A 22,777-nucleotide genomic window follows, 5' to 3' on the forward strand; every position below is an offset into this window, starting at 1 on the left:
AATACCAAAAATAGTAATTATGACTACATATTTTATGCATATATATGTACATATAGTATATATTTATATATTTTATGTGTATATATATATATATAGTCTCATATATATGACTGTAATTATGACTGTATATATTTATATAGCACCCACTGTATGGCAGGCTGTACTAAGTACTTTACAATCATTATCTCATTTGAAGACTAGGTGGCACAGGGGATAGTGTGCTGGTCCTGGAGTCAGTAAGACATGAGTTCTAATCTGCCCTCAGACACTAGCTGTGTGACCTTTGGCAAGTTGCTACCTCAGTTTCCTTATCTGTAAAAATGGGAATAATAATAGGACCTACCTCCCAAGAGTGTTGAAGAAATAAAATGAGTTAATATTTATAAATTTCTATATAAATGCTAGCTATTATTATTAGCTAATTACAATCATAACAGCTAGTACTAGCTGCTATTAGCTAAGGATAATAATAATAGCTGGTCCTAGCTAAGAATAATAATAATAATATTATCAACTTATGATAATCTAATGCTAGCTATTGTTATTAGCTAATGATAATAATAGCTAATGCTAGCTGTTAATTGATGGAGGTATTATCCTCATTTTACAGATAAGGAAACTGAGGCTGAGAAATGATTTGTCCCAGGGTTACTCAGCTGCTAGTATCTGAAACAGGATTTGAACCCAGATATTCCTTATTTCAAGTCCAGTGTTCTTTCCTTTGGGTAACATGAGAAAGTTAGGGTGAGGCTATTGGGGTTCAGAGGCTTTGAATGCCAGGCAAAGAAGTTTGCTTTTACTTAGTAAGAAATAAAAAAAAATGCTGAAGATTTTTAATTGACAGAAGCCAGATTGATGTATGATAAAGATTATTCTGACAGAAAAAACAGTTCTAGTGGTGAGAGTGCACATGAGATGTCCTGTGACCATTTCGCAAATCGAGTCAGAGAAATCAGAGCTCTGGGGTCTCTTGGATTTTTCTCACTGTCTTCCTCCTTAGAGTAGGTAACTCTGGGCTTGGGAGACTTCTAGAGCTCAAAGGAACCTCTGGACATGGTGGAAAAGGCAAAATTTTTATTTGAAATCAGGCCTACCTTGAAAGATGTGTGATTTTTTTTCCTATGGGCACTTCCTCTACCGCACACTGCAAACTTTCCATCTCTGAGTACATGGCCTTCTAAAGTTGCCATGGCCAGACAATCCGGGCTGCTATTTAATTCGTAGAAAACATGGTATCTCAGATAAAGCGCAAGACTTGGAGTTAGGAAACCTGGTTTGAATCCTGACTCCTTCCTCTATATATTTTTTTTACTTTTCTGGGTCACCTTCCTTATCGGTAAAATGGGTATAGCAATGATTACTACATAACCTACCTTCCCAGGTTTGTTGTGAGAGACAATTTGCAAGCATAATGCATTGGGGAAATGGGAGCTGTCATTGGCAATCCCCCATAGATGTCTTCCCAGCCATTTCTTTAAGGAGCATCCCCCAAGGGATCTTGGAGAAGTCCCTAGGGATGGTTCCTCCAGTCATTGCCTGGAACACCGGCACAGACACTGAGGACCAGCCCAGGTCCCCAGGATCAGCAGATGATTGGAGCAGTCCAATCCCCTTCCAGAACATTGCCCCAGCATGCAATTCAATTTCCTTTGAAAACCAGAAAAGCAGGGGATCCCGAAGGAATAGCACTAAACCACAGCTTTCAGATTTTAATAAAGAAATGGAATTTTGCATCCTATTTCTGTATTTATGACTAACCCCATAGGTATCAGCCCGTGCCGCTAGTGATGTTGCACAGGGCCCTGAGGCTTAAACACTGGGGCCTGTTTAGAATTTCCCAGTTGGATACATGCAGCCTTCTGGCTCATTTTCTTTCCCTCATATTAGCCCCTGATTCTTTGATAACTGTTTCGTAAGCTCCCTATTTAGGGGACGAGAATGATCTAAAGAGTACTGGGCTTTGGAATCCCATGATCGATCTGTGTTTAAGTTTTACTCTTTACCAGCCTTAAGACGTCGCAGAAATCATGAGCCTCCATGAACCTCAGGTTTCTCAGCTGAAAATGGGGGTAATAATCTTTGCACTACCTACCCCGGCACTCCTTGTAAACTGAAACATGCTATAGAAACATAGAGTAATACATAACTGTATCCTGGAAGAGTATTGGGCTACAAGGTGAGAGGGCTGGTTCGAGTTTCAGTTCAGTCATTAAATTGCTGTATGACATTGGCCAAGTCACTTGAACCCCCTGACCTTTCCTCCTATATAAAATGAAGGCCATGGAGACAAGGTCTCTAAGGTCCCTACCAGCCCTAAAATGCTATTATTTTATAAGTCTAGGGTCCCTTCCTTCATGCTGTGATTTCAACCCTAAAGATACTGGGGAACTTAAACCCTTGATGCTGTACAAAGGGTTCTAGATGTGGAGTCAGAAGACCGGAGTTTATATCCCAGCTCTTCTATAGCCTGCCTGTGTGACCTCTCCTTTCTGGGTCACTGTTTCTCCTTCTATAAAATGAAGGTATCTATCTAGTTGACCATTCGCCTTCTAATGTCCTAATCATCGTTGTCATTATCCTGGTCATCAGAGCCAAGGCTTATTTATCGCTTGAAGGTTTGCAAAGCTCTTTACATAGGTTAACTTATTTGGTCCTCGCAACTACCCTGAGATATAGATGCTATTATTATTCCCATTTTACAGATGAGAAAACAGAGTCTAAGAAAGGTTAAGTAACTTGCCGGGGTCACACACCTAGTACACGTGTAAGGCTGGAGTCAGACTCAGATCTTCCTGATTCCAAGGCCAACACGGACTGGCTAACATTCTATTTTTAAGGTCCCTTCTACCTGTAGCATTTCTGCATCCTGTGCTGTTATATTCCATATTCTAAGTCTCTAACATGCCGCATTCTAAGATCCTCTCCAGATTTAACAGTCTGGGAATTGGGATCCACACTGATTTCTGTCTCTACTGTTTCTGCAGGTTCACAATCGAAACCTCCTGTCCCTGGACTTCGATCGAGTGACTCGTACAGAGAAGATCTATGATGACCACCGGAAGTTTACGCTTCGGATCCTGTATGACCAGGCTGGGAGGCCCAGTCTCTGGTCCCCCAGCAGCAGGCTGAATGGCGTCAACGTGACCTACTCCCCAGGCGGCCACATCGCCGGCATCCAGCGGGGCACCATGTCAGAAAGGATGGAGTATGACCAGGCGGGCCGCATCACATCCAGGATCTTTGCTGACGGGAAGTCCTGGAGCTACACTTACCTGGAGAAGGCAAGGGTCTTCTTCACTGACCCCTTTGGGGAGGCTCTCAGGCCAGCCTGATGACGGGGGCATGCTTTGCAGAAGTTGTGGTTCAGAAGAAAGTGCACCTAGGTCCAAATCCCAGCTCCAATACTTCTAGCTTATAGCGCAGCTAGGTGGCACAGTGGATAGAGTGCCAGGCCCATAGTCAGGAACACTCATCTTCCTGAGTTCAAATCTAGCCTCAGACACTTACTAGCTGTGTGACCCTGGGCAAGTCACTTAACTCTGTTTGCCTCAGTTTCCTTATCTGTCAAATGAGCTAGAAAAGAAAATGACAAACTACTTCATTACCTTTGTCAAGAAAATAACAAAAGGCGGGGCAGCTAGGTGGCGTAGTAGATAGAGCACCGGCCCTGAAGTCAGAAGGACCTGAGTTCAAATCTGGACTCAGACCAAACACTTGACACTTACTACCTGTGTGACCCTGGGCAAGTCACTTAACCCCAGTTGCCTAAAAAAGAAGAAGAAGAAGAAAAAGAAAAAGAAGAAAATAACAAAAGGGGTCATGAAGAGTTGGACACAACTGAAAAATGCTTAACAAAAGCTTATGTGACCATGAGCCAGTCACTTAACTTGTCTAAGTCTCGGTTTTTTTATCTGAAATAGCTAGTACTTTTATGTCACTTTAAGGTTTACAAAAGACTATTACATGTATTATCTCATTTGATAATGTTTTTGCTACCTACTTTGTAAGGTTGTTGGGAAGAAAACATTTTGCAAACCTTAAAGAGCAATTGAAATATGAGCAATTATCTCTTTGGTACTTCTTCAGGTGCATCTTTTTGATGAAAGAAATATGGCATAGCAAAAAGAGCCTTGGGCTTAGGACATCTGGGTTCAAATTCTGGCCCTAATAATTAATAATCTGTGTGACCTTGGACAGATCACTTCACATCAATCATCCTCAGCTTCCTCATCCATAAAATGGGAATAAAAATAACAGTAGTAATAATAATAATAGCTATACTACCTGCCTCGGGATGTTATGGTGAAAAAAACACTTTGCAAATTTCCAGTCACTCTATAAATGAATTATTGTGTGGATGATAGTGATTACCATTGTTTCTTGGGCGCCTGCTCTGTGCACAGCCCAGCTCTGTGTTGGACACTGTGGGACATACAGCAGTGAAATAACACCCAGTCTCAGCCCTTTTGATCCTTAGGTTCTAGTTGGAGTTGGGAAGTGAGTCATGGACTAGGCCAGGGGAGGGGAGGAACCTGTGGCCTCGAGGCCACATGTGGTCCTCTAGGTCCTCAAGTGCGGCCCTGACTGAATCAAAGGCCTCAAAGCCACAGGTTCCCCACCTCGGACTAGGTGAATATAGTATAAACTTGAGAGTAAGAGCTACAAAGGGGAGAACCAAGCAGAAGGCTAGGAGAGTTTTGAAAAAGAGAGAAATTGCAAAAATGAGGAGCCCTCCGTGAATTTAACTGTCCTTGTCAGAGAAAAAAACAGTTTTGATGATGTTGGTTTAGAAAAACTATCTATATATGAGCCCATTCTCTCTTAGTAGTCATTATTTAGTTATTTTCAGTCATGTGCAACTCTTTGTGATCCATTTTGGGGGCAAAAATACTGGAGTGGTTTGCCATTTCCTTCTCCAGCTCATTTTACAGATGAGGAAACTGAGGCAGAGTTAAATGACTTGCCCAGGGTCCCACAGATAGTAAGTGTCTGAGGCTGGATTTGAACTCAGGAAAATGACTCTTTCTGACTAGTAAGTTTGTGAGCATGGATTTGAACTCAGGTCCTCCTGACTCCAGGACCAGCGCATTATCCACTGTGCCACCTAGCTGTCCCAAATCCTTTAGAGGTTGTGTCAAAAAAGCCAAATCCAGGTGAACCTCTCAGAGAAGCACAGGTCCATCTCCCAAGAGGCTTCATTTGGGGACACTGAAAAAGAAGTAACCTTTTAAGCCTTCAGAATCTTCAAGAGCAAAATCACCATCCTTGGCTGACAGTAGTATCACCTTCAGAATTAGAAACCATTGGGATGGGAAGGAGACTTCTAGGGAAGCAGATTTTAACTGCTTGTAAAGAAAAACTTCTAAGGGCCAAAGCTCTTGTCCAGTGGCATGTGCTCCCTTGATGCAACCAGGGCAGCACAAAGAGCGCTAGACGTGGAGTCCAGATTTGATTTGTAAGGGAGGTCACAGAGAGAACTGGAGGTGCCCAGCCTGGGGCTGGAGGACCGTTGGTGGGGACCTTGTAGAGAAATTTCCTCCCCAGAGGATGAGCTCTCTTCCAACTTAGAGAGTTTTTAAGTCTGTGATTTACTCACAGGGGAATGGGAAAGAATGTGCTTTTCTGGATAATGGAAGGAGAGAACTGGGAATCACTAGGGACTGGAGGAGGCAATTTTTCTTTGCTTGGACTTGGGTAGCCTGTCCTTGGCACTCTGCTGTGTCTTTGCCCTTGTACTTTGCTCCTCTTTGGGAATTTGTCTTGGTACGATCTGACCTTAGGAGACCACGTGGATCATTGGTTGATACCAATATTCTTTCAGAAAACATCTGTCAGATGCCTAATGTGTCCAGAGCACTGTGCTGGCCTGTGGATGAAGTATAAAGTTTAGCCAAGACAGAGAGCCTGCTCTCATAGAGCTTGCCATCTTGTGGAGGACTGAAATAGAAACATGGATAACCCAAATCCACAATCTGATATGACAGATTTATTAGAGAGGCACAAGCAGAGAACTCGGTACAGTCTGAACATGAAAGGCTCATTACTGAGGGGAGAGATCGTGGCAGGTTTCCTGAAAGAGGTAGCATTAACTTTTCTTTCATTCGTTCATTCAACAAACATTTGTTAAGTACCTACTTTTTGCAGAATATTGTGTTAGGTAGTCGGCTAGATTAAAAAAAAAAATGAGATGAGGCATGGTCAGTGCCTCATGTTGCTCACAGCCCAGTAGGCGGATAAGACGCCAACACACATAACCATAATAGAACATAAATATGTTAGAGAAGTACAAAATGAAGTGTTATGTGATGCCAGAGGGGACCAGAGACCACAGACTCATAAATGTAGAGCTGAAAGGGACCTCAGAAACTAATAGAAAGGTTATTGCCCACTAGGGGAATCGAGAAAGGCCATGTGAATAAAGGTGTAAAGAATCGTGGAAGTTCAGCAGGTAGAGAGGGAGAAGAAGGACATAGGTAAGAGTGTGAACAAAGCCGTGGGGCTGAGAATGCACAGGGCGTGGCCAGGGAGGAAGAGCATAGTCTGCAGTCTGCCTAGGCATGAGGGTGTGTGGAAGGGTGGAAAGTGAAATTAAGGGTGGAAAAACTAAGATCCAGATCCTCTCTTGTAATTGCCCCCTTCCTCCTCTTTCTCACCGTTTCCCTTTCTTCTTCTCCAGTCCATGGTGTTGCTTCTTCACAGCCAACGACAATACATCTTTGAATTTGACAAGAACGACCACCTATCCTCCGTGACCATGCCCAACGTGGCCCGGCAGACTCTGGAAACCATCCGTTCCATTGGTTACTATCGTAATATCTACCGGCCCCCCGAGGGCAATGCCTCAGTCATCCAAGACTTCACCGAGGACGGGCACCTCCTCCACACCTTTTATTTGGGCACAGGCCGGAGGGTGATCTATAAATATGGGAAGCTGTCCAAGCTGGCCGAGATGCTGTATGACACCACCAAGATTGGCTTCACTTACGATGAGACAGCAGGCATGCTCAAGACCATCAACTTGCAGAACGAAGGGTTCACATGCACCATCCGCTACCGGCAGATCGGTCCCCTGATTGACCGCCAGATCTTCCGGTTCACAGAGGAAGGGATGGTGAACGCCCGCTTTGACTACAACTATGACAACAGCTTCCGGGTGACGAGCATGCAGGCTGTGATCAATGAGACCCCGCTGCCCATTGACCTCTACCGCTATGATGATGTCTCAGGAAAGACCGAGCAGTTTGGCAAGTTTGGGGTCATTTACTATGACATTAACCAGATCATCACCACAGCGGTCATGACCCACACCAAGCACTTTGACGCCTACGGGAGGATGAAAGAGGTCCAGTATGAGATATTCCGGTCCCTCATGTACTGGATGACCGTGCAGTATGACAACATGGGACGGGTGGTGAAGAAGGAGCTGAAGGTGGGGCCGTACGCCAACACCACTCGCTACTCCTACGAGTATGATGCCGACGGACAGCTCCAAACAGTGTCGATCAATGACAAGCCCCTCTGGCGTTACAGCTACGACCTCAACGGGAACCTGCACCTGCTGAGCCCCGGGAACAGCGCCCGCCTCACCCCGCTAAGGTACGACCTCAGAGACCGGATCACCAGGCTGGGTGATGTCCAGTACAAGGTGGATGAAGATGGCTTCCTGAGGCAGAGGGGCAATGACGTGTTTGAGTACAACTCGGCAGGCCTGCTCATTAAGGCATACAACCGGGCTAGCGGGTGGAGCGTGAGGTACCGCTACGACGGGCTGGGGAGGAGGGTGTCCAGCAAGACCAGTCACGGCCACCACCTCCAGTTCTTCTACGCAGATCTGACCAACCCCACCAAGGTCACCCATTTATACAACCATTCCAGCTCGGAGATCGCATCCCTCTACTATGACCTCCAGGGTCACCTGTTCGCCATGGAGCTCAGCAGTGGAGACGAATTCTACATCGCCTGTGACAACATCGGGACCCCGCTGGCGGTATTCAGCGGGACCGGCTTGATGATCAAGCAGGTCTTATACACTGCTTACGGGGAGATCTACATGGACACCAACCCAAACTTCCAGGTCATCATCGGCTACCACGGGGGCCTCTATGATCCACTCACCAAGCTCGTCCACATGGGAAAGAGAGATTATGATGTGCTGGCGGGTCGGTGGACCAGCCCGGACCACGACATGTGGAAGCGCCTGAGGGGCAACAATATCATGCCCTTCAACCTCTACATGTTTAAAAACAACAACCCCATCAGCAACTCTCAGGATATCAAGTGCTACATGACGGGTGAGTTTTTCATTCATTTCTCTCTCTCTCACTAAGTGACTCAAAAGATGGCGCCTCCATGAGTGGAACTCATAGTTCTGGTGGAACTCACGAAAGTGCTCTGAAAGTGCTTTTCGACAGAGTTAGACTGCATCTGTCTGAGTCCTGAGATCCTCTTTTAAGTAGATGATTCTAGCCCCACTACCAGCTAACTTTGTGACAAAATAATAACAACAATAATAATAATAATAATAACTAACATTTGTAGAGCACCTTAAGGTTTGCAAAGCGCTTTGCAAACATTAACTCATTTTATTCCCTCCATAATCCTGAGAGGTTTAATAATTTAATAATACTGTTATTATCCCCATTTTACAGGTGAGGAGACTAAAACAGAGCTTAAGCAACTTGGCCAGTACTCTATGCACTGTGCCACCTAGCTGCCTCTAGATGAGTCATTTCATTTCTCAGGGCTTCAGTTTCCTCTTCTGTAAAATGAAAAAGGTCTGATGAGATGATCTCTCTGGTCCCTTCCATCTCTAAAATTCTGTTGTATGACATTCTGTCTTCTTGGTTCTTTCCAGCTCTGACATTTTATATTGTGTTATAATAATGCTATAATAAGCCAGGTGGAGCCCTAGTGTACCAAGCACTGGACCTGGAGTCAGGAAGAGCTCAAATCTGGCCTCAGATACTCACCAGCCATATGACCCTGGGCAAGTCACTTAACTTTCTTCTACCTCAGTCTTCTCATCTGTAAAATGGGGATAATATCCCCCAAGGTTGTTGTGAGAAGAAAATTAGATATTTGTGAAGTGTTTAGTCCAGTGCCTGGCCTATAATAGACGCTTAATAAATGCTTGTTTCCTTTCTTCCTTCTAGTTTATTCTAGAGTCCCTCCCAGCTCTGACATTCCATGTTCTAAGGCCCCTCCCAGCTCTGACATTCCATGTTCTAAGGCCCCTTCCAGCTCTGACATTCTGTGTTCTTTTTTTATAGAATTTTTTCCAATTATATGTAAAGAAAGTTTTCAACATTCACTTTCATTAAGATTTTGAGTTCCAAACTTTTTCCTCCCTCTCTCCCTCCCCTCCTGCCTCCCCAAGACGACTATATGCGTACAATCATATTCAACATATCTCCGCATTAGTCATGACATTCCATGTTCCCAGCTCTGATATATTCTGCATCCTCAGGCCCTCCTAGGTCTCACATCCTGTGCCCCCTGAGAAGAAAGAAGAGGAGGGGGAGGGAAAGGGGAGGAGAGAGAGAAAGGTCGTTACTTTTGAAGGGCCCGTTGTTAAACATGAATATTTTAGCAATTGTACACTTCATGGTGGGAAGCTTTGCTGCCAGCCTTGGAAAAACCTGATGGATTGAGCTGACATTTCCATTACATCCGTCTGCATTAAGCACTCTTCTTGCCATGCCCTCAAATGAGTTTACTGTGAAAATGTGTTGGCAGGTTACTGTAGCTGAAAAAAAAAACCCCTCAATGTGATATGAAATGTACTTTTCTGTCAGAGGAAGGGAAAAAAAAAGTTGTCACTGCCTCTTGGCAAATAAATTAGTCCCTTTTTCCCTTTCTCTCCTCACCAGCCTTCCCCCTACACACACACACACACCACACACACACACAGAGCACACACACACACACACACAATGTCCCTTGACTGTTTAATAAAACATATTTTCTACAGAGAAAGTAGATGCTTCAGGGTGTGCTGTGGTGAAAAGAGCCATGTAATTTAGGGACATCAGAAGATCTGAGCAGCTAGGTAGTATAGTCGGTAGAGCACTGGACCTAAAGTCATGAAGTCCTGAGTTCAAATCCAGACCCAGAAACTAGCTGAATGACCCTGGTCAAGTCACTGAACCTTAGTCTGCCTCCATTTCCTCAGGATAATAAAAGCACTTAGCTCCCATGATTGTTGTACGGATCGAATGAGATAATATTTGTAAAGTACTTTGCAAACCTAAAAACACTATATAGTGTAAGTGCTTATCACCATCATTTTTTTTTTAGTTTTGATTCTACCACTGACTTAGGGGAGACAACCTCCCTGGACTTCAGTTTTCTCATCTGTGAAATGAGAGTTGATCAAAATGAACTCTAAGGTCCCTTCCAATACTAGGGTCCTCTGATTCTTGGATAAGAATCTGGCCCCATTTTTCTCAGCTTCTGAGGTGCCCCCTGACCCTTCTCTTGCCTGTGTGTATAAGAATCCCACACTGCAGCCACACCTCAGAATGGGCTAGGCTCTGGTCTCTGCCTACCCGAGGCCTCAATCCATGGAGGATATTTCTCTTAGGAGGGAGGGAGCACCCTTGCCAGGATGCTCACCAGATGTCCTGGCCCTTCCTTAGGAAATCAGGCTCCACGAGCTGAGGGTGTAAGGCCTCAGTGTTTGGAATTCTTGAAATCCTAGAATCTCAGGGTTAGAAGGTTCTCAAAGTTAGGGGACCCTTGTTCAAGTTCCAACTCAAAGATCCTAGGATTCTGTGACATCAGAGGTCAATGTGTCCAATCCTCTCTAGAACATTCCTAACATCCCGCCTTTGTTTAAGGAATCCATCACCTCCCACGGTACACCTCATTCCTCTTTGGGACAACTCTGTACAGAGCCAAAACTGGTCTCCCTTTTACCTACACCCACTGCTACTGATTTTCCCCCTAGGGCCAAGCAGAAAAAGTCTAATCTCTCTTTAACGCGGCAGCCTTTCAGATACTTGAAGACAACTACCACATTCCCCACTAAGTCTTCTTTTCTTCAGGCTAAACATCCACTGTTCCTTCATCGAGTCTTTGTATCATTGGTCCCAGGTCTTCCCGCCATCCTGCTGACCCACCATGTTTGTTTTGTTTTGAAATAGACATTTCTTGCTTTAATGTTTGTTTTACTGCTCATTAGATTACAAACTGAAATAACTGGTTTCTCTGTCATCCATATTAGTTAAGTTTGAAATCACTGATGGCAGGATGCTGCCATTGCTTAAATTAAGTAGTATGTGTCCTTCACTCCCTCCCCTTCCTTAAAAGCAGTGAGACTCTGAAACCTTAGAATCCCTGAATGTGACTCTGGAAGGGACTATAGGAAGTTAAATGAATGCAGAACATAGAATGTTAAACATGGAAAAGGACAGAAAACCTCTAATATTTGGCACTAGAGGGGACCTTAGGATAGAGAAGGTGAAAAATAGAAAGAGCCAGAAAACCTCTAATATTAGTGCTAGAAGCAAGCTTAGAACATGGAATATAAAAATGGAAGTGGCCAGAAAAAAAAATGTTGTTAGAGCTAGAAGAGAACTTAGGATATAGGAGATTAGAAATGGAAGAATCCAGGGAACCTAGAATGTTAGAGCTGGAAGAAACCTTAGAACATAGACTATTAGAGCAAAAAGGCGTTTAGAACCTAAGAGCTGGAAGGAGTAAAGATTGATTAATATAATGTGAGAGCTGAAAGATACCTTACACATCATTAATACAACCTCTTGACTAAAATCAGAGGAATCTGAGCCCCAGAGGAGGCCAAATAACTTGCTGAAATCATGTGGCCAATTAGGTTGGCCAAATGGCAGACCCAGGATTAGAACCCAGGTCTCCTGAGTTCCAGAAGGAGAATTTTTTTCCATGCACTACTGAACAGAAGATTTAGACCTGAGAGGGACTGAGGCCTCATGACATCTTTCCCATAGTCTCACAGCTAAACAGCAGCACCAGGGTTTTTTGGATCCATGAGTTCTAACTCTCCACCCAGTACTCCCCCTGCCTCTCCACCACAGCTGATTCCTCACTTAAACTCACAGGGAGTCTGTGGCTTGTTACACCATGTGACTGATCCTAAAATCCCCAGCCCTTCTGAGAGAAAAGCACCAGTTAAAAAAAGATGAGCTTTCTGATTGTCCCCTAAAGGTGTGATGTGAGAGTTGTGCATTTCCCATCATCTGTTTAAATATCGTCAGCTCTATCTTGACCTGCCTCCGCTTCCTAGGAGTCTGTCATGTGGCTGCACGAAGAATCCTTTTCCAAACTGTGACTGCAGATGTGGGTCCCCAGCCCCAGGCAAACTGGGCGTGGTGGGGCTTTTTTCTGTTTTGTTTTCTTAATTTCCCCAAGAACCATCTGGCAGCCTTCAGATAATGTGCAATCAAGGAAGTAGCTGCCCTCCCAGCAGAGTTTGGAAAATCAAGATTACTAGAAGAGCCCACTTGCCCATGACCAGCCTCTGAGAGGCCTGGATTCTGTGTCACCTTGGAGCTGGAATATTCCTTAGGTCAAATCCCAGGGTCTACCCCTTAGAAGTTGTGCTCCCTTGGGCAAGATGGTTCAGCTCTCTGAGACTCAGGTTCCCCATCTGTAAAATGGGGATAGTATCATCTTCATGCTGCCTATCTTATTGAGCTGTTGTAAAGATCAGATGAGGTAAGTGCAAAGTACTTTGTGAGTCCTAAAACCCATGTGACTATCAGCAATAGCTTTTAACATTATTAGGTAATTAAAGGTGTTGGCCTATTTTTTTTTACCTGTATTATTGTCTTGAAAAATCACCTCTCAAGGATAAGTATTCCTTCAATTGTTTTGACTTCTTTCCTATTCCAGATGTCAACAGCTGGCTCCTTACCTTTGGATTCCAGCTGCACAATGTGATTCCTGGATATCCCAAGCCAGATACAGACACCATGGAGCCATCCTATGAGCTTATCCACACCCAGATGAAAACCCAGGAGTGGGACAATAGCAAGGTAATCTGTGAGCGCTGCTGGCTGTCCTATTTCTTCCAGCCCTAGAAACTAAATGTCAAGATCACTGTCTCCTGAAGGTACTTACTCTGTCTCTATCAAAAGAAAATAGATACAAAAACTTGATGATAAATTTTGGAGTCAGAGAACCTGGTTTTGAACCCTACCTTTGCCACTAGTACCTATGTGACCTTGGGCAAGTAACTTTCCCTGCCTAGGCCTCAGTTTGTTGGTGTAGGTGGTATCTGAAGGTCTCTCCCAGCTCTGATATTCCGTGTTCTAAGATCCTTTCCAGCTCTGACATTTTGTGTTCTAAAAATCCTTCTCAGCTCTGATATTCTGTGTTCTAAAGTCCCTTCTACTCTGACATTTGTGTTCTAAGGCCTCTCTTAGCTCTGACATTCTACGTTCTAAGGTCTCTCTTAGCTCTGACATTCTATGTTCTAAGGTCCCTCCCAGCTCTAACATTCTATGTTCTAAAGCCTCTCTTAGCTCTGACATTCTGTGTTCTAAGGTCCCTTCTGGCTCTGACATCCCATGTTCTAAGGTCTTTTCCAGTCCTGACAATCTGTGATCTAAGATTCCTTCCAGTCCTAACACTGTAAGATTCTATTCCGTTTTCTTGTGTGTGTGTGTGCGTATATATCTATATCTATATATATATATATATATGTACACACACACACACATACACCCTCACCATCTTCAAAGCAGAAACTTTATTTTTTTCCACTTCCAAAGCAAGGAGGAAAGACTCTTCTATCTCTAAACTGTCCTTCCCCTTCTTAATTTTTTGCAGGTTTGAAGAATCAGTGTTTTGAAAGGTCTCAGACATTTAGCTGTATTATAATACAGCTGATAATATAATACTGTCAGAGCCCCTGAGTCCCATATCATCTCTGCCAGTTACTAGCTGTGTGACTTTGAACAAGGTGTTCCCCCTCTCTGTGCCTTGGTGTCATAATCTGTAAAATGGGCACCATAATAATACTATGTTGTCAACCTCACAGGGTTGTTTTAAAGAATGTGTGTTTGAAAGTGTGATATATTATAGAAACAGAAGTTACCCTTATTTAGGCATTAAACCTTCTGTCCCTGCTAAGCACTGTGTTGGTCTAAATGTCAGTCTGTAGCATTTTCTTACTCCTCCCCCAAAATATTCTGCCTTAACTAATTCATACGCAGCCTTCCCAAAAAGGAAAACCCAAAAGATACATCCAGACACGCAAACTTGCTCTGTTGAGAAAGTGGACAGTGCTCTTATCTGAGCCTGGGATTGGGACACTGGGACTTTACATGGTCACAGAAACTTTGGTCATAGCCGCCTCTCTCCCCAGGGAAGGCACATGGCCCGTGGGGACTCCGTATCACCCAGTATTGCCATAGCATCTTTAAAGCTAGGTTGAACCTTCCAGATCATATGCCCCCCCTCTTTTTTTTTTACCAAAGGAGGATGCCAAGACCAGAGATGACACATGAAATAAAGCCTTAAACTCATATAATGCCAGACTAAAAGGGACTTTGACCATTATCTAGTCCAGCCTTGGTCATTTTACAGATGAGAAAACTGAGGTTTGAGGAAATTAAACAATTCTCAATTCACAGGACTTGACCCTAGGCCACCTGACTCCCAGTTTCCAGATGGATATCCATTTCTTCCACCACATTGAATGTGTTATTCTGTCATTAGCAACTGGGACTAAAGGTTACACAGAAGAGTTAGAATGGCTCTGGCTACTTCCTTCTCAGTGCCACATTCATTTTCCTGCCCCCTTCTTGTTCAAATAATTCAGCAGAATTTCATCAGTGTGGGAGCCAGCTACACCAGCCCATAACACCTCAACTTCTGGTGCCCATATCTTTTTTACCCAGCAACAGCTTGTGTGAAAAAGGTCCAGGGAATGTTAGTGGACTGGGAGCTCAACTTGAGACAGCAGTTGACATGAAATGGCAGCCAGAAATGTTAAGGCAACCTTATAACACACTGATGGTAGCATAATGTCCAGAACAAGAGAGGGAATGGTCCCACGGTGCACTTAGGTAAGCCACTTCAGAGTATTGGTTTTAGTTCTGGGTGTTAGCTTTGCTGTTATTGAGCCATTTCAGTTGTGTCCAACCCTCCGTGACCCCATTTGGTGTTTTCTTGGCAAAAATACTGGAGTGGTTGGCCATTTCCTTCTCTAGTTCATTTTACAGATGAAGAAATTGAGGCAAACAGGATTAAGTGACTTGCCCAGGGTCATATAGCTAGTAAGTGGCTGAGGTCAGATTTGAAATCGGGTCTTCTCAACTCCAAGCCCAACACTGTATCCACTGCACAACATAGCTTCCCCATGTTACATTTTTAGGAAGGATATTAACAACCTGGAGTGTACCCAGAAGGTCACCAGAATGGTGATGGGACTGAGGACCATGCCATATGAGGAACTAGGAATTCTTAGCCTAGAGAAGAGAATTGAAGGATGGGAAGGGGATAGAAGGAGAAAAGACATGATAATTGTCTTCAAGTATTCAATCTATTCTCTTGTAAAAGAGTGATTAGACTTATTTTATTGGTCCCTGAGAGGAGAACCAAGAACTTTGAATACAAGTTGCAGAAATACAGATTTAAGCTTGATAATGGCCTCAGACAGTAGTTGTGTGACTTTGGACAAGTCATTTAACTCTGCCTCAGTTTCCTCATCTGTAAAATGAGCTGGAGAAGGAAATGTCAAACCACTCTAGTATCTTTGCCAAGAAAACCCCAAATGGGGTCATGAAAGATTGGACACAACTGAAAATGATGAACAGAAAGGAAAAATGTGCAAATGATTATAGCTATTCAAAAGTGAAATGGGCTACTTCAGTGATTGTCCCATTACTTGAGGTCTTCAAGAAGATGCTAGATTGTTCTGATTATACAATCTGATTCAACAAACATTTACTAATTAACAATAACCATTTGTCAGGAATGTTGTAGCTAAGGATTCCTGCTCAGGTCCAGTTTGATGAAGATGGTTCTTTGCACTCTGATGGTCAGTGATTCAAGGAACCCCTCTGTGGACAAGAATCATCCTTGCCTCTCTTTTTCTGTCCCAATAGCCTGGGAGCCTTCCTCTGGTCCCTTTGGGATCTCAGGAGTACCAATGCATCTAACGCTTAGTTGTCTCTCATTCTTGTTACCTGACCTGGTTGGCCTTTGCCAATTAGACTCATCCTTGTTGACTCACCATGTCAATGGATTATTGATTCCCGCCCTTGGCAGGCACCAGAGATCTTTGTTGTGAAGTGAGCTCTAGTTTTCATGAAACTCAAGGAAATAATTGTGCTCAGAGAAGGTTCTATTAATTATAAAGAGGACTTGTTTCAGTGAGAAGCCAGTGGCTCTGACTCAGAAGCCATTTTCCAGGTCCCCTGACAGTCAACTGGATGATTTCTGAGAACAGGGCTTCCCCCAAGCTCAAAGGAAACAAGGAAACATCATATTGGAGAAATCATGGCATCTTTTGAGAACATTCCCTGACTGTCCCTTTTGTACCCCTCTTAAGGTAGACAGTTTCACAGGGGAGGGGAACCTCCCACCTTGAGGCCACATGTGACCCTGATTTAAGGGATCTCCTGGCCCTGGTAGCCAGGCTGGCACAAAGCAAAACTGTTAAGTAGACTATTTGGAATGTTCCTTTTTTCCCTTTTCCATGTTTACTGATTTCCATGTTTACTGACTTCCATGTTTACTGATTTCCATGTTTACTGATTTCCATATTTACTGATACTATTTGTTCAGACCCCTAAAGGCCTAAGTTCCTTCCTGTGATGTCATATGTCATGTCCCTTTCCACCCACAGCAGAAATCAATCAGTAAATTAGTAAGCATTTATTAACTACCAAACATGTGCCTGGCGGTCCTGGGCCAGATACTGGGAATGCAGGATCTTGGGCCAGATACTGGGAACGCAAATACAGAAGTGAAACGGCTCAAAAAAGCTTGACTTCCATTGGAAAGGTCACAGATAAACAAATAGAGGATCTATAGAAAAGAAATACAGAGCAATTGAGGAAGTGACAATAACTATTCTGAAAATAAGTAAAGGCTTTTTGAAGGAGGTGGCATTTGAGCTAAGCCTGGAGAGAAAGATTCCAGGAGGCAGAGGTGAAGACGGAGAACATTCCAGGCATGGAGAATAAGGAGGAGGGGGACTGAATGTCACGGACAGTGAATGACAAGCAGGCCAGTTTGGCTAGAATGTAGAGGATCTAAGGGGAACTCATCTGTAATCAGACTGAAAAGATGGGCTGCAGCCAGATTAGGTGAAGGGCTTTAAGTACCGAGCAGAAGAATTTACAGTTTATCTTCTTTTATCCTAAGATCCGCCTTAATAATGCTAGTGCCTTCCCTAGGTTGATTATCTCCGATTTATCCTGTCCATAGCTTGTTTGCACAAAGTTGTTTGCATGTTGTCTCCCTCATTAGTCTGAGCTCCCGGCGAGCAGGGACTGTCTTTTGCCTTTCTGTATATCCCCAGAACTTGAGAACAGTGCCTGGAACATAGTAGGCATTTAATAAATGCTAATTAACTGACTGATTGACTGGCCAAGGCAGTAGTGGATTAGTAAACCTTCTTATGCAAGACAGTTACAAAAGCAGGTCTGTGCTTTAGGAATATCAATTTGTGTGGAGGAGGGATTACAGAGGGTAGAGTCTGGATAAAGGGAGATCAGTTAGGAGGTGGTAACTTAGAGGGAAAGTGATAAGGGCTAAAATGAGGGTAGTGACCAGTGAGGGACAAGAAGGAGATGGATATGAGAGACGTTAAAGAATTTTATTGAATAAAGTTTGTCAAGTAATTGGATTCAGGGATAGGAAGTGAGAGAGAGAGAGAGAGAGAGAGAGAGAAAGTTGAGATTGCAAGCTAAGATGACTGGAAGGATTATGGTACCCTGACCAGAAGCAAGGAGACCAGAAAGAAGACTAGATTTAGAGTAAGGGAGGATGAGTTCTGTTTAGGGTGTACTGAGTTGGAGATACCTATGGAACATCCAGGTGGAAATGTCCAGCCAGCAATTAGTTAGTCATCCAGGACTGGGACTCAAGGAAAGAGGTGAGAATTGGTTATGTAGGTTTGGGAATCACTTGTATAGAGGAGATAATTAAATCCATGGGAGCTGATGGGAATCACTGAAAAAGAAAGTCGAAAGAGAAAAGAGAATAGGACCCAAGGAAAGTGCTGGTTTGCACTCATGCATAGGGAGCGCTGTGTGGATGATGGTATGGTCAAAGACACTGAGAAGTATCATTAGGTGAGTGGAAAGAACCCTATCAAAGCAGAATCACAAAACGTAAGGAGGAGGGAGCATACAGACAAAAGGGATCACCAGTAGTGGCACATGCTTCAGAGGGGTTGTCGGGGCATGAGAACTGAGAAACAACCATTGCATTTAGCAGTGAAGAGATATGGTGACCATAGAAAGAGCAGTTTCAGTCGACTGGCGGGGAAGAGAATCAGGAACTAGGAACTGACGGAAGAAATGAACATGGACAACTTTTCCTAGTTTTACTGTGAAAAAGGAAAGACATAGGAGAATAGTGAAGGGATGGCAGGGTCAAGTGAAAGGTTTTTTGGGGAGGGGCGTTTAGGGGAGGCAGGTTTGGACGTATAGGCAGTAAGACAGGAGCCAGTGGAGAAGGAAGACTTGAAAGTTAGGGAGGGAGCGATGAATGAAGGGGTGGTGGTTGTCCTTCGTTCTCGAAGAGGACCAAAATGATATCACTGTGCTAGAGCCAAGTGTCAGCGTGTCCAGCTGTGGCTGATCAGACCAAGACGAGCTCGGAATGCTCTGCCGCAGCTCGGGCGCAGATAGTCTGCATGAACATTTGGGGCGGGTTCTCTAAATTTGCACATCTGGAGTTTCTTTTGAATGAAGGGGTAAGCTCACAGAAAAGGCAGGAAGGGATGAACTCAGGTAAAATGGCAAAGAGATGAAATAGCTCATCCCCTAGAAGGCAGAGAGCAGATGAGAGAGCAGGAGAGGACACCAAAGTGATGGGAGGCAGCTCGGTGTCTCAATGGCTAGAGCATTGGGCCTGGAATCAGGAAGACCTGAGTTCAAATTTGGCCTCAGACATTTGCTAGCCGTGTGACCCTAAGCGAGTCGCTTAACCTCCGTTTACCTTAATTCACTGGAGAAGGAAGTGGCAAACCACTCCTATATCTTTGCTCAAACAAGCAAACAAACATGGACGGATGGTCCATGGGGTCCTGAAGAGCTGGAAATGACTGAGAGATTGAACAACAAACAATCCCTGTCAAAAGAAGGAAGAAAGTTGGGTAGGCACAACCCATGATGTAGAGAGATGCTGGTAGAAAAAGAAAAGGAAAGATTTTGAGCGTGGGGAGAGGGCCAGTCAGGGAAAAGTTAAAGGATCAGCATGCAGCCGTGAGAGCTCTCTTGAGCCTGGACAATGTAGATTTGTGATCTGTCTGGGCCTCCTCTGTGCACATTCCTATAGCACGTGAGCAGGAAAGGTGGAAGGCAGATGATGGAGTAACAGGGCTGAGGTTTGGAAAGGTATGAATAGTGGTGGGACAGTGGAACAAGGGATCCAAGAATCAAGGGTAGAGTGAAGCTGAATTGTTAAGCTGAGGAGTGAAGGTTTTGAAGGGAAGACAATGAAGCCACATTGGAAGTGATGGCCTGGGAGAGCAGGGACGGGTGGAGCGACTGGGGTTTTAGTGAGGTGACGAGTCAGGGAAGATGAGAGGACAGGCAAATTGTTCTGTAAATTTTGGATTCAGTCAAAAGGCCGCACTTAAGGATCTAGAAGGCCACACGTGGCCTGAAGACCACAGGTTCCCTACCCCTGGACTAAACTGTATAGTATATATGTACATGGATGTCCATATGCATATCTATAGATAGAGGTACAGATGATACATACAGATATACACCCAGCCTTCTTCTGCTCTCTCTCAGACTCTAAGACAGAATAGTCACTTCTTCCCAATAGTTCCCATCATTTCCATTCCAGGCACTACTTTTTCCTTATTGATATCAGGTCTAGCCTGTCAGTTCCCATAGTTGTTCCCCCTGTCCTTTCCCTGTTTAAAACCTTTTTGACAAGATTGGTAAGACTCCAGATGAATGCATTTTACCCAGCTCTTACCGGGCACATTCTATCCCTAACTGGTAACCCATCATTCTTCTATTATAAACGGTTATCAGAAACACAAATCCCTTTCACCGAGACAGACTCGAGCTCGTTCTTCACCTCCTGAACCTGCCTCTTAGTTCTGAAACCCTGTCCTTTAGTCATCTGTGGTCATGAAGATACTACCTGTTCTCCTGAGGTGTTTGGCTTCTCTGCCAAGAATTTATAATCCTCCAGTCTCATCCCCTCATTTTTAAAGATGAAGAAAAACGAAGCCCCTGGAGGTGATGTGACTTGTCCAGAGTCACATAGCAAATTAATGACAGAGCCCAGGTTTCCCAATTCCTAGCCCCATAATGCTATTCCCAGGGCACTGGGTTGTGTTTTTTAAGGGGTAAAAAGTGCTTTTTTCTTAGGCATTGATGGAGGTCAGCAAAGTCATATGATGAGGGAGATAACAGACAGGCAGCCCAGTGATGCTCTACTCCCTCCCCCATTGTAGGGACCCTCTGTAGTAGCTATGGAATGATGCAAACAATAATCATGCAGGATGAGATGTTTCAGATGGGTTGCAGTCTGCACCGGTGGAGGGAATACTCATAGTGATGAGATCCTGTATCCATCAATCAGTCAGTTATTTATTGAGCACCTGTGCTGGGCACTGAGCTACAAAGACAAAAAAATGAAATTTAACCAATTACATTCTAATAGGGGAGACTATAAGTACATAGACACGTGTAAACAATATAAATACAATGCAAATATATACAAAGTAGTTCAAACCAGCTAGTTTGGGAGGGAGGGCACTAGCATTTGGATGGATCAGGAAAGGTTTCATGCAGAAGATGACCCTGAAAGCAGCAAGAGAAAGATGAGGTGGGGAAGGGGAGTAGGGGCGAATGCATAAGCAATTGATGTAGTGGAAAGAGCAGTGAGGATACTGGGAGTTTCCGCCCAATCACAGTCCCTTGCTCTTAGGGAGTAGATACTCCATAAATATCCACTCATGGAACGAATGAATAAATCGGCCATACTCCTTATTTTCCATATTCTCACCAATTCTGTTTTTGTTTTGTCCCTCAGTCCATCCTCGGGGTGCAGTGTGAGGTGCAGAGGCAGTTAAAATCCTTCGTCACCCTGGAACGGTTTGAGCAGATCTATGGTTCTCACATCGTCGGCTGCCAGCAATCCCAGGAGACAAAGAAATTCGCCTCCAGTGGGTCTGTCTTTGGCAAGGGAGTAAAATTTGCCATGAAAGATGGTCGAGTGGCCACCGACATCATCAGCACCGCCAATGAGGATGGTCGGAGAATCGCCGCCATCTTGAACAATGCCCACTACCTGGAGAACTTGCACTTCACAATCGAGGGGGTGGACACACACTACTTTGTGAAACCAGGGCCCTCAGAGAGTGACCTGGCCATCTTGGGCCTCAGTGGGGGGCGGCGGACCCTGGAGAATGGGGTGAATGTTACAGTTTCTCAGATCAACACAATGATCAATGGAAGGACTAGACGCTATACCGACATCCAGCTGCAGCACGGGGCGCTGTGTTTGAACACCCGCTACGGGACAACCCTGGATGAGGAGAAGGCGCGAGTACTGGAGCTAGCCAGGCAGAGGGCTGTGGGCCAGGCCTGGGTCCGAGAACAGCAGAGACTACGGGAAGGGGAGGAGGGCATCCGCTCCTGGACAGAGGGGGAGAAGCAGCAGGTGCTGAGCACCGGGCGGGTGCAAGGTTATGACGGATACTTTGTCATCTCGGTGGAACAGTACCCAGAACTGGCCGACAGTGCCAGCAACATTCACTTCATGCGACAGAGTGAGATGGGCAGAAGGTGACAGAGAGGGTCCGAGCGTTAACTTCTTGCCAAAGACAGCTACTCTCTTGTGGCCACTTACCTGACTGTGTTGTATTCGGGGAAAAAAAGGAAAAAAAAAAAACAAACAAACAAACAAACAAAAAAACAAACAAAAACAAAAAAAAAAAAGAAAAAAAATTTTTTTTTCTTAATGAGCTCAGAAAAGGAAAAAAAAAAAAGATATTGGTTGCACGGTAACTCATGCAACATCCTTTCTTTTTTTAATTTGGCCTTCACACGTTTTTTGCAAAGAACAGAAGGTATTTTTTTTTTTCCCGTAGTGTGTGATCAAAGTGAAAACTTTCCTGTCTCTTGTTCCTTTTTTTATGTTGTGGTTTGGGGTCATGTTTTCTCTCTCTTTTTTTTTTTTTTTGTCTTTCTCCCTTGGGAGGCATTTCCAGATGAGTGGGTCAGTGTCTTTTCCTAAGTACTTGGTCAGTCGGAAGTGAGCCCAGAGTGTGTGTGTGTGCTACCTGGCCCCATCCTAGGCCCAGGCTTCCGAAGACAAGAGGGAAAGGTGGGATGGGAAGAGAGAGAGAAGGAAATCACACCCCAGTGCACTTACTTAAAGTTTCCAGGGGCCAAGGCTGGGTCCACTGGGTGGGAGTAGCAGGGAGGGGGTCCTACTGCATCTTTGAATCCTTGATAGGGCCCTTGAGCCTCCATGTGACCCCTGCCCAGTATTTTGTGCCTCTGGAGACCCAAAAACCAGCATGTCCCTTTGCTGGAGGCCAAGGTGACATTCAGCATCCTTCCCCATGGGCCCCAGGCTAAAGACC

At 44.4% G+C, this 22,777-nt stretch overlaps 2 protein-coding genes across 2 annotated transcripts in view; both read left to right on the forward strand.

Annotated features, from left to right (window-relative positions):
- LOC114032701 (teneurin-4) overlaps window positions 1–3,332 on the forward strand; it is a 412,175-nt gene extending 408,843 nt beyond the window's left edge. The window contains exon 26 of the mRNA XM_027848083.1: window positions 2,985–3,332. Coding sequence (XP_027703884.1) covers window positions 2,985–3,332 — 348 coding nt within the window. The remainder of the gene's footprint in view (window positions 1–2,984) is intronic.
- A 3,351-nt stretch (window positions 3,333–6,683) lies between these two features.
- Window positions 6,684–22,059, forward strand: LOC114032860 (teneurin-4-like). The gene is made up of 3 exons (XM_027848354.1): window positions 6,684–8,291; window positions 12,871–13,013; window positions 21,220–22,059. Exons 1-3 carry the CDS (start codon window positions 6,755–6,757, stop codon window positions 21,976–21,978), a joined length of 2,439 nt encoding a protein of 812 aa, XP_027704155.1. The 5' UTR covers window positions 6,684–6,754; the 3' UTR covers window positions 21,979–22,059.
- The last annotated feature ends 718 nt before the right edge of the window (window positions 22,060–22,777 follow it).

The sequence above is a fragment of the Vombatus ursinus genome, unplaced genomic scaffold (genome assembly GCF_900497805.2).
Source record: "Vombatus ursinus unplaced genomic scaffold, bare-nosed wombat genome assembly UNPS02005659.1, whole genome shotgun sequence".
Classification (NCBI taxonomy): Eukaryota; Metazoa; Chordata; class Mammalia; order Diprotodontia; family Vombatidae; genus Vombatus; species Vombatus ursinus.

Coding starts and splice junctions, on each gene's coding strand:
- LOC114032860 (XM_027848354.1), top strand. CDS start 6,755: ATGCCCAACGTGGCCCGGCAGACTCTGGAAACCATCCGTTCCATTGGT. Junction 8,292..12,870: donor TATCAAGTGCTACATGACGG/GTGAGTTTTTCA, acceptor TTCCTATTCCAG/ATGTCAACAGCTGGCTCCTT. Junction 13,014..21,219: donor AGGAGTGGGACAATAGCAAG/GTAATCTGTGAG, acceptor TTTGTCCCTCAG/TCCATCCTCGGGGTGCAGTG.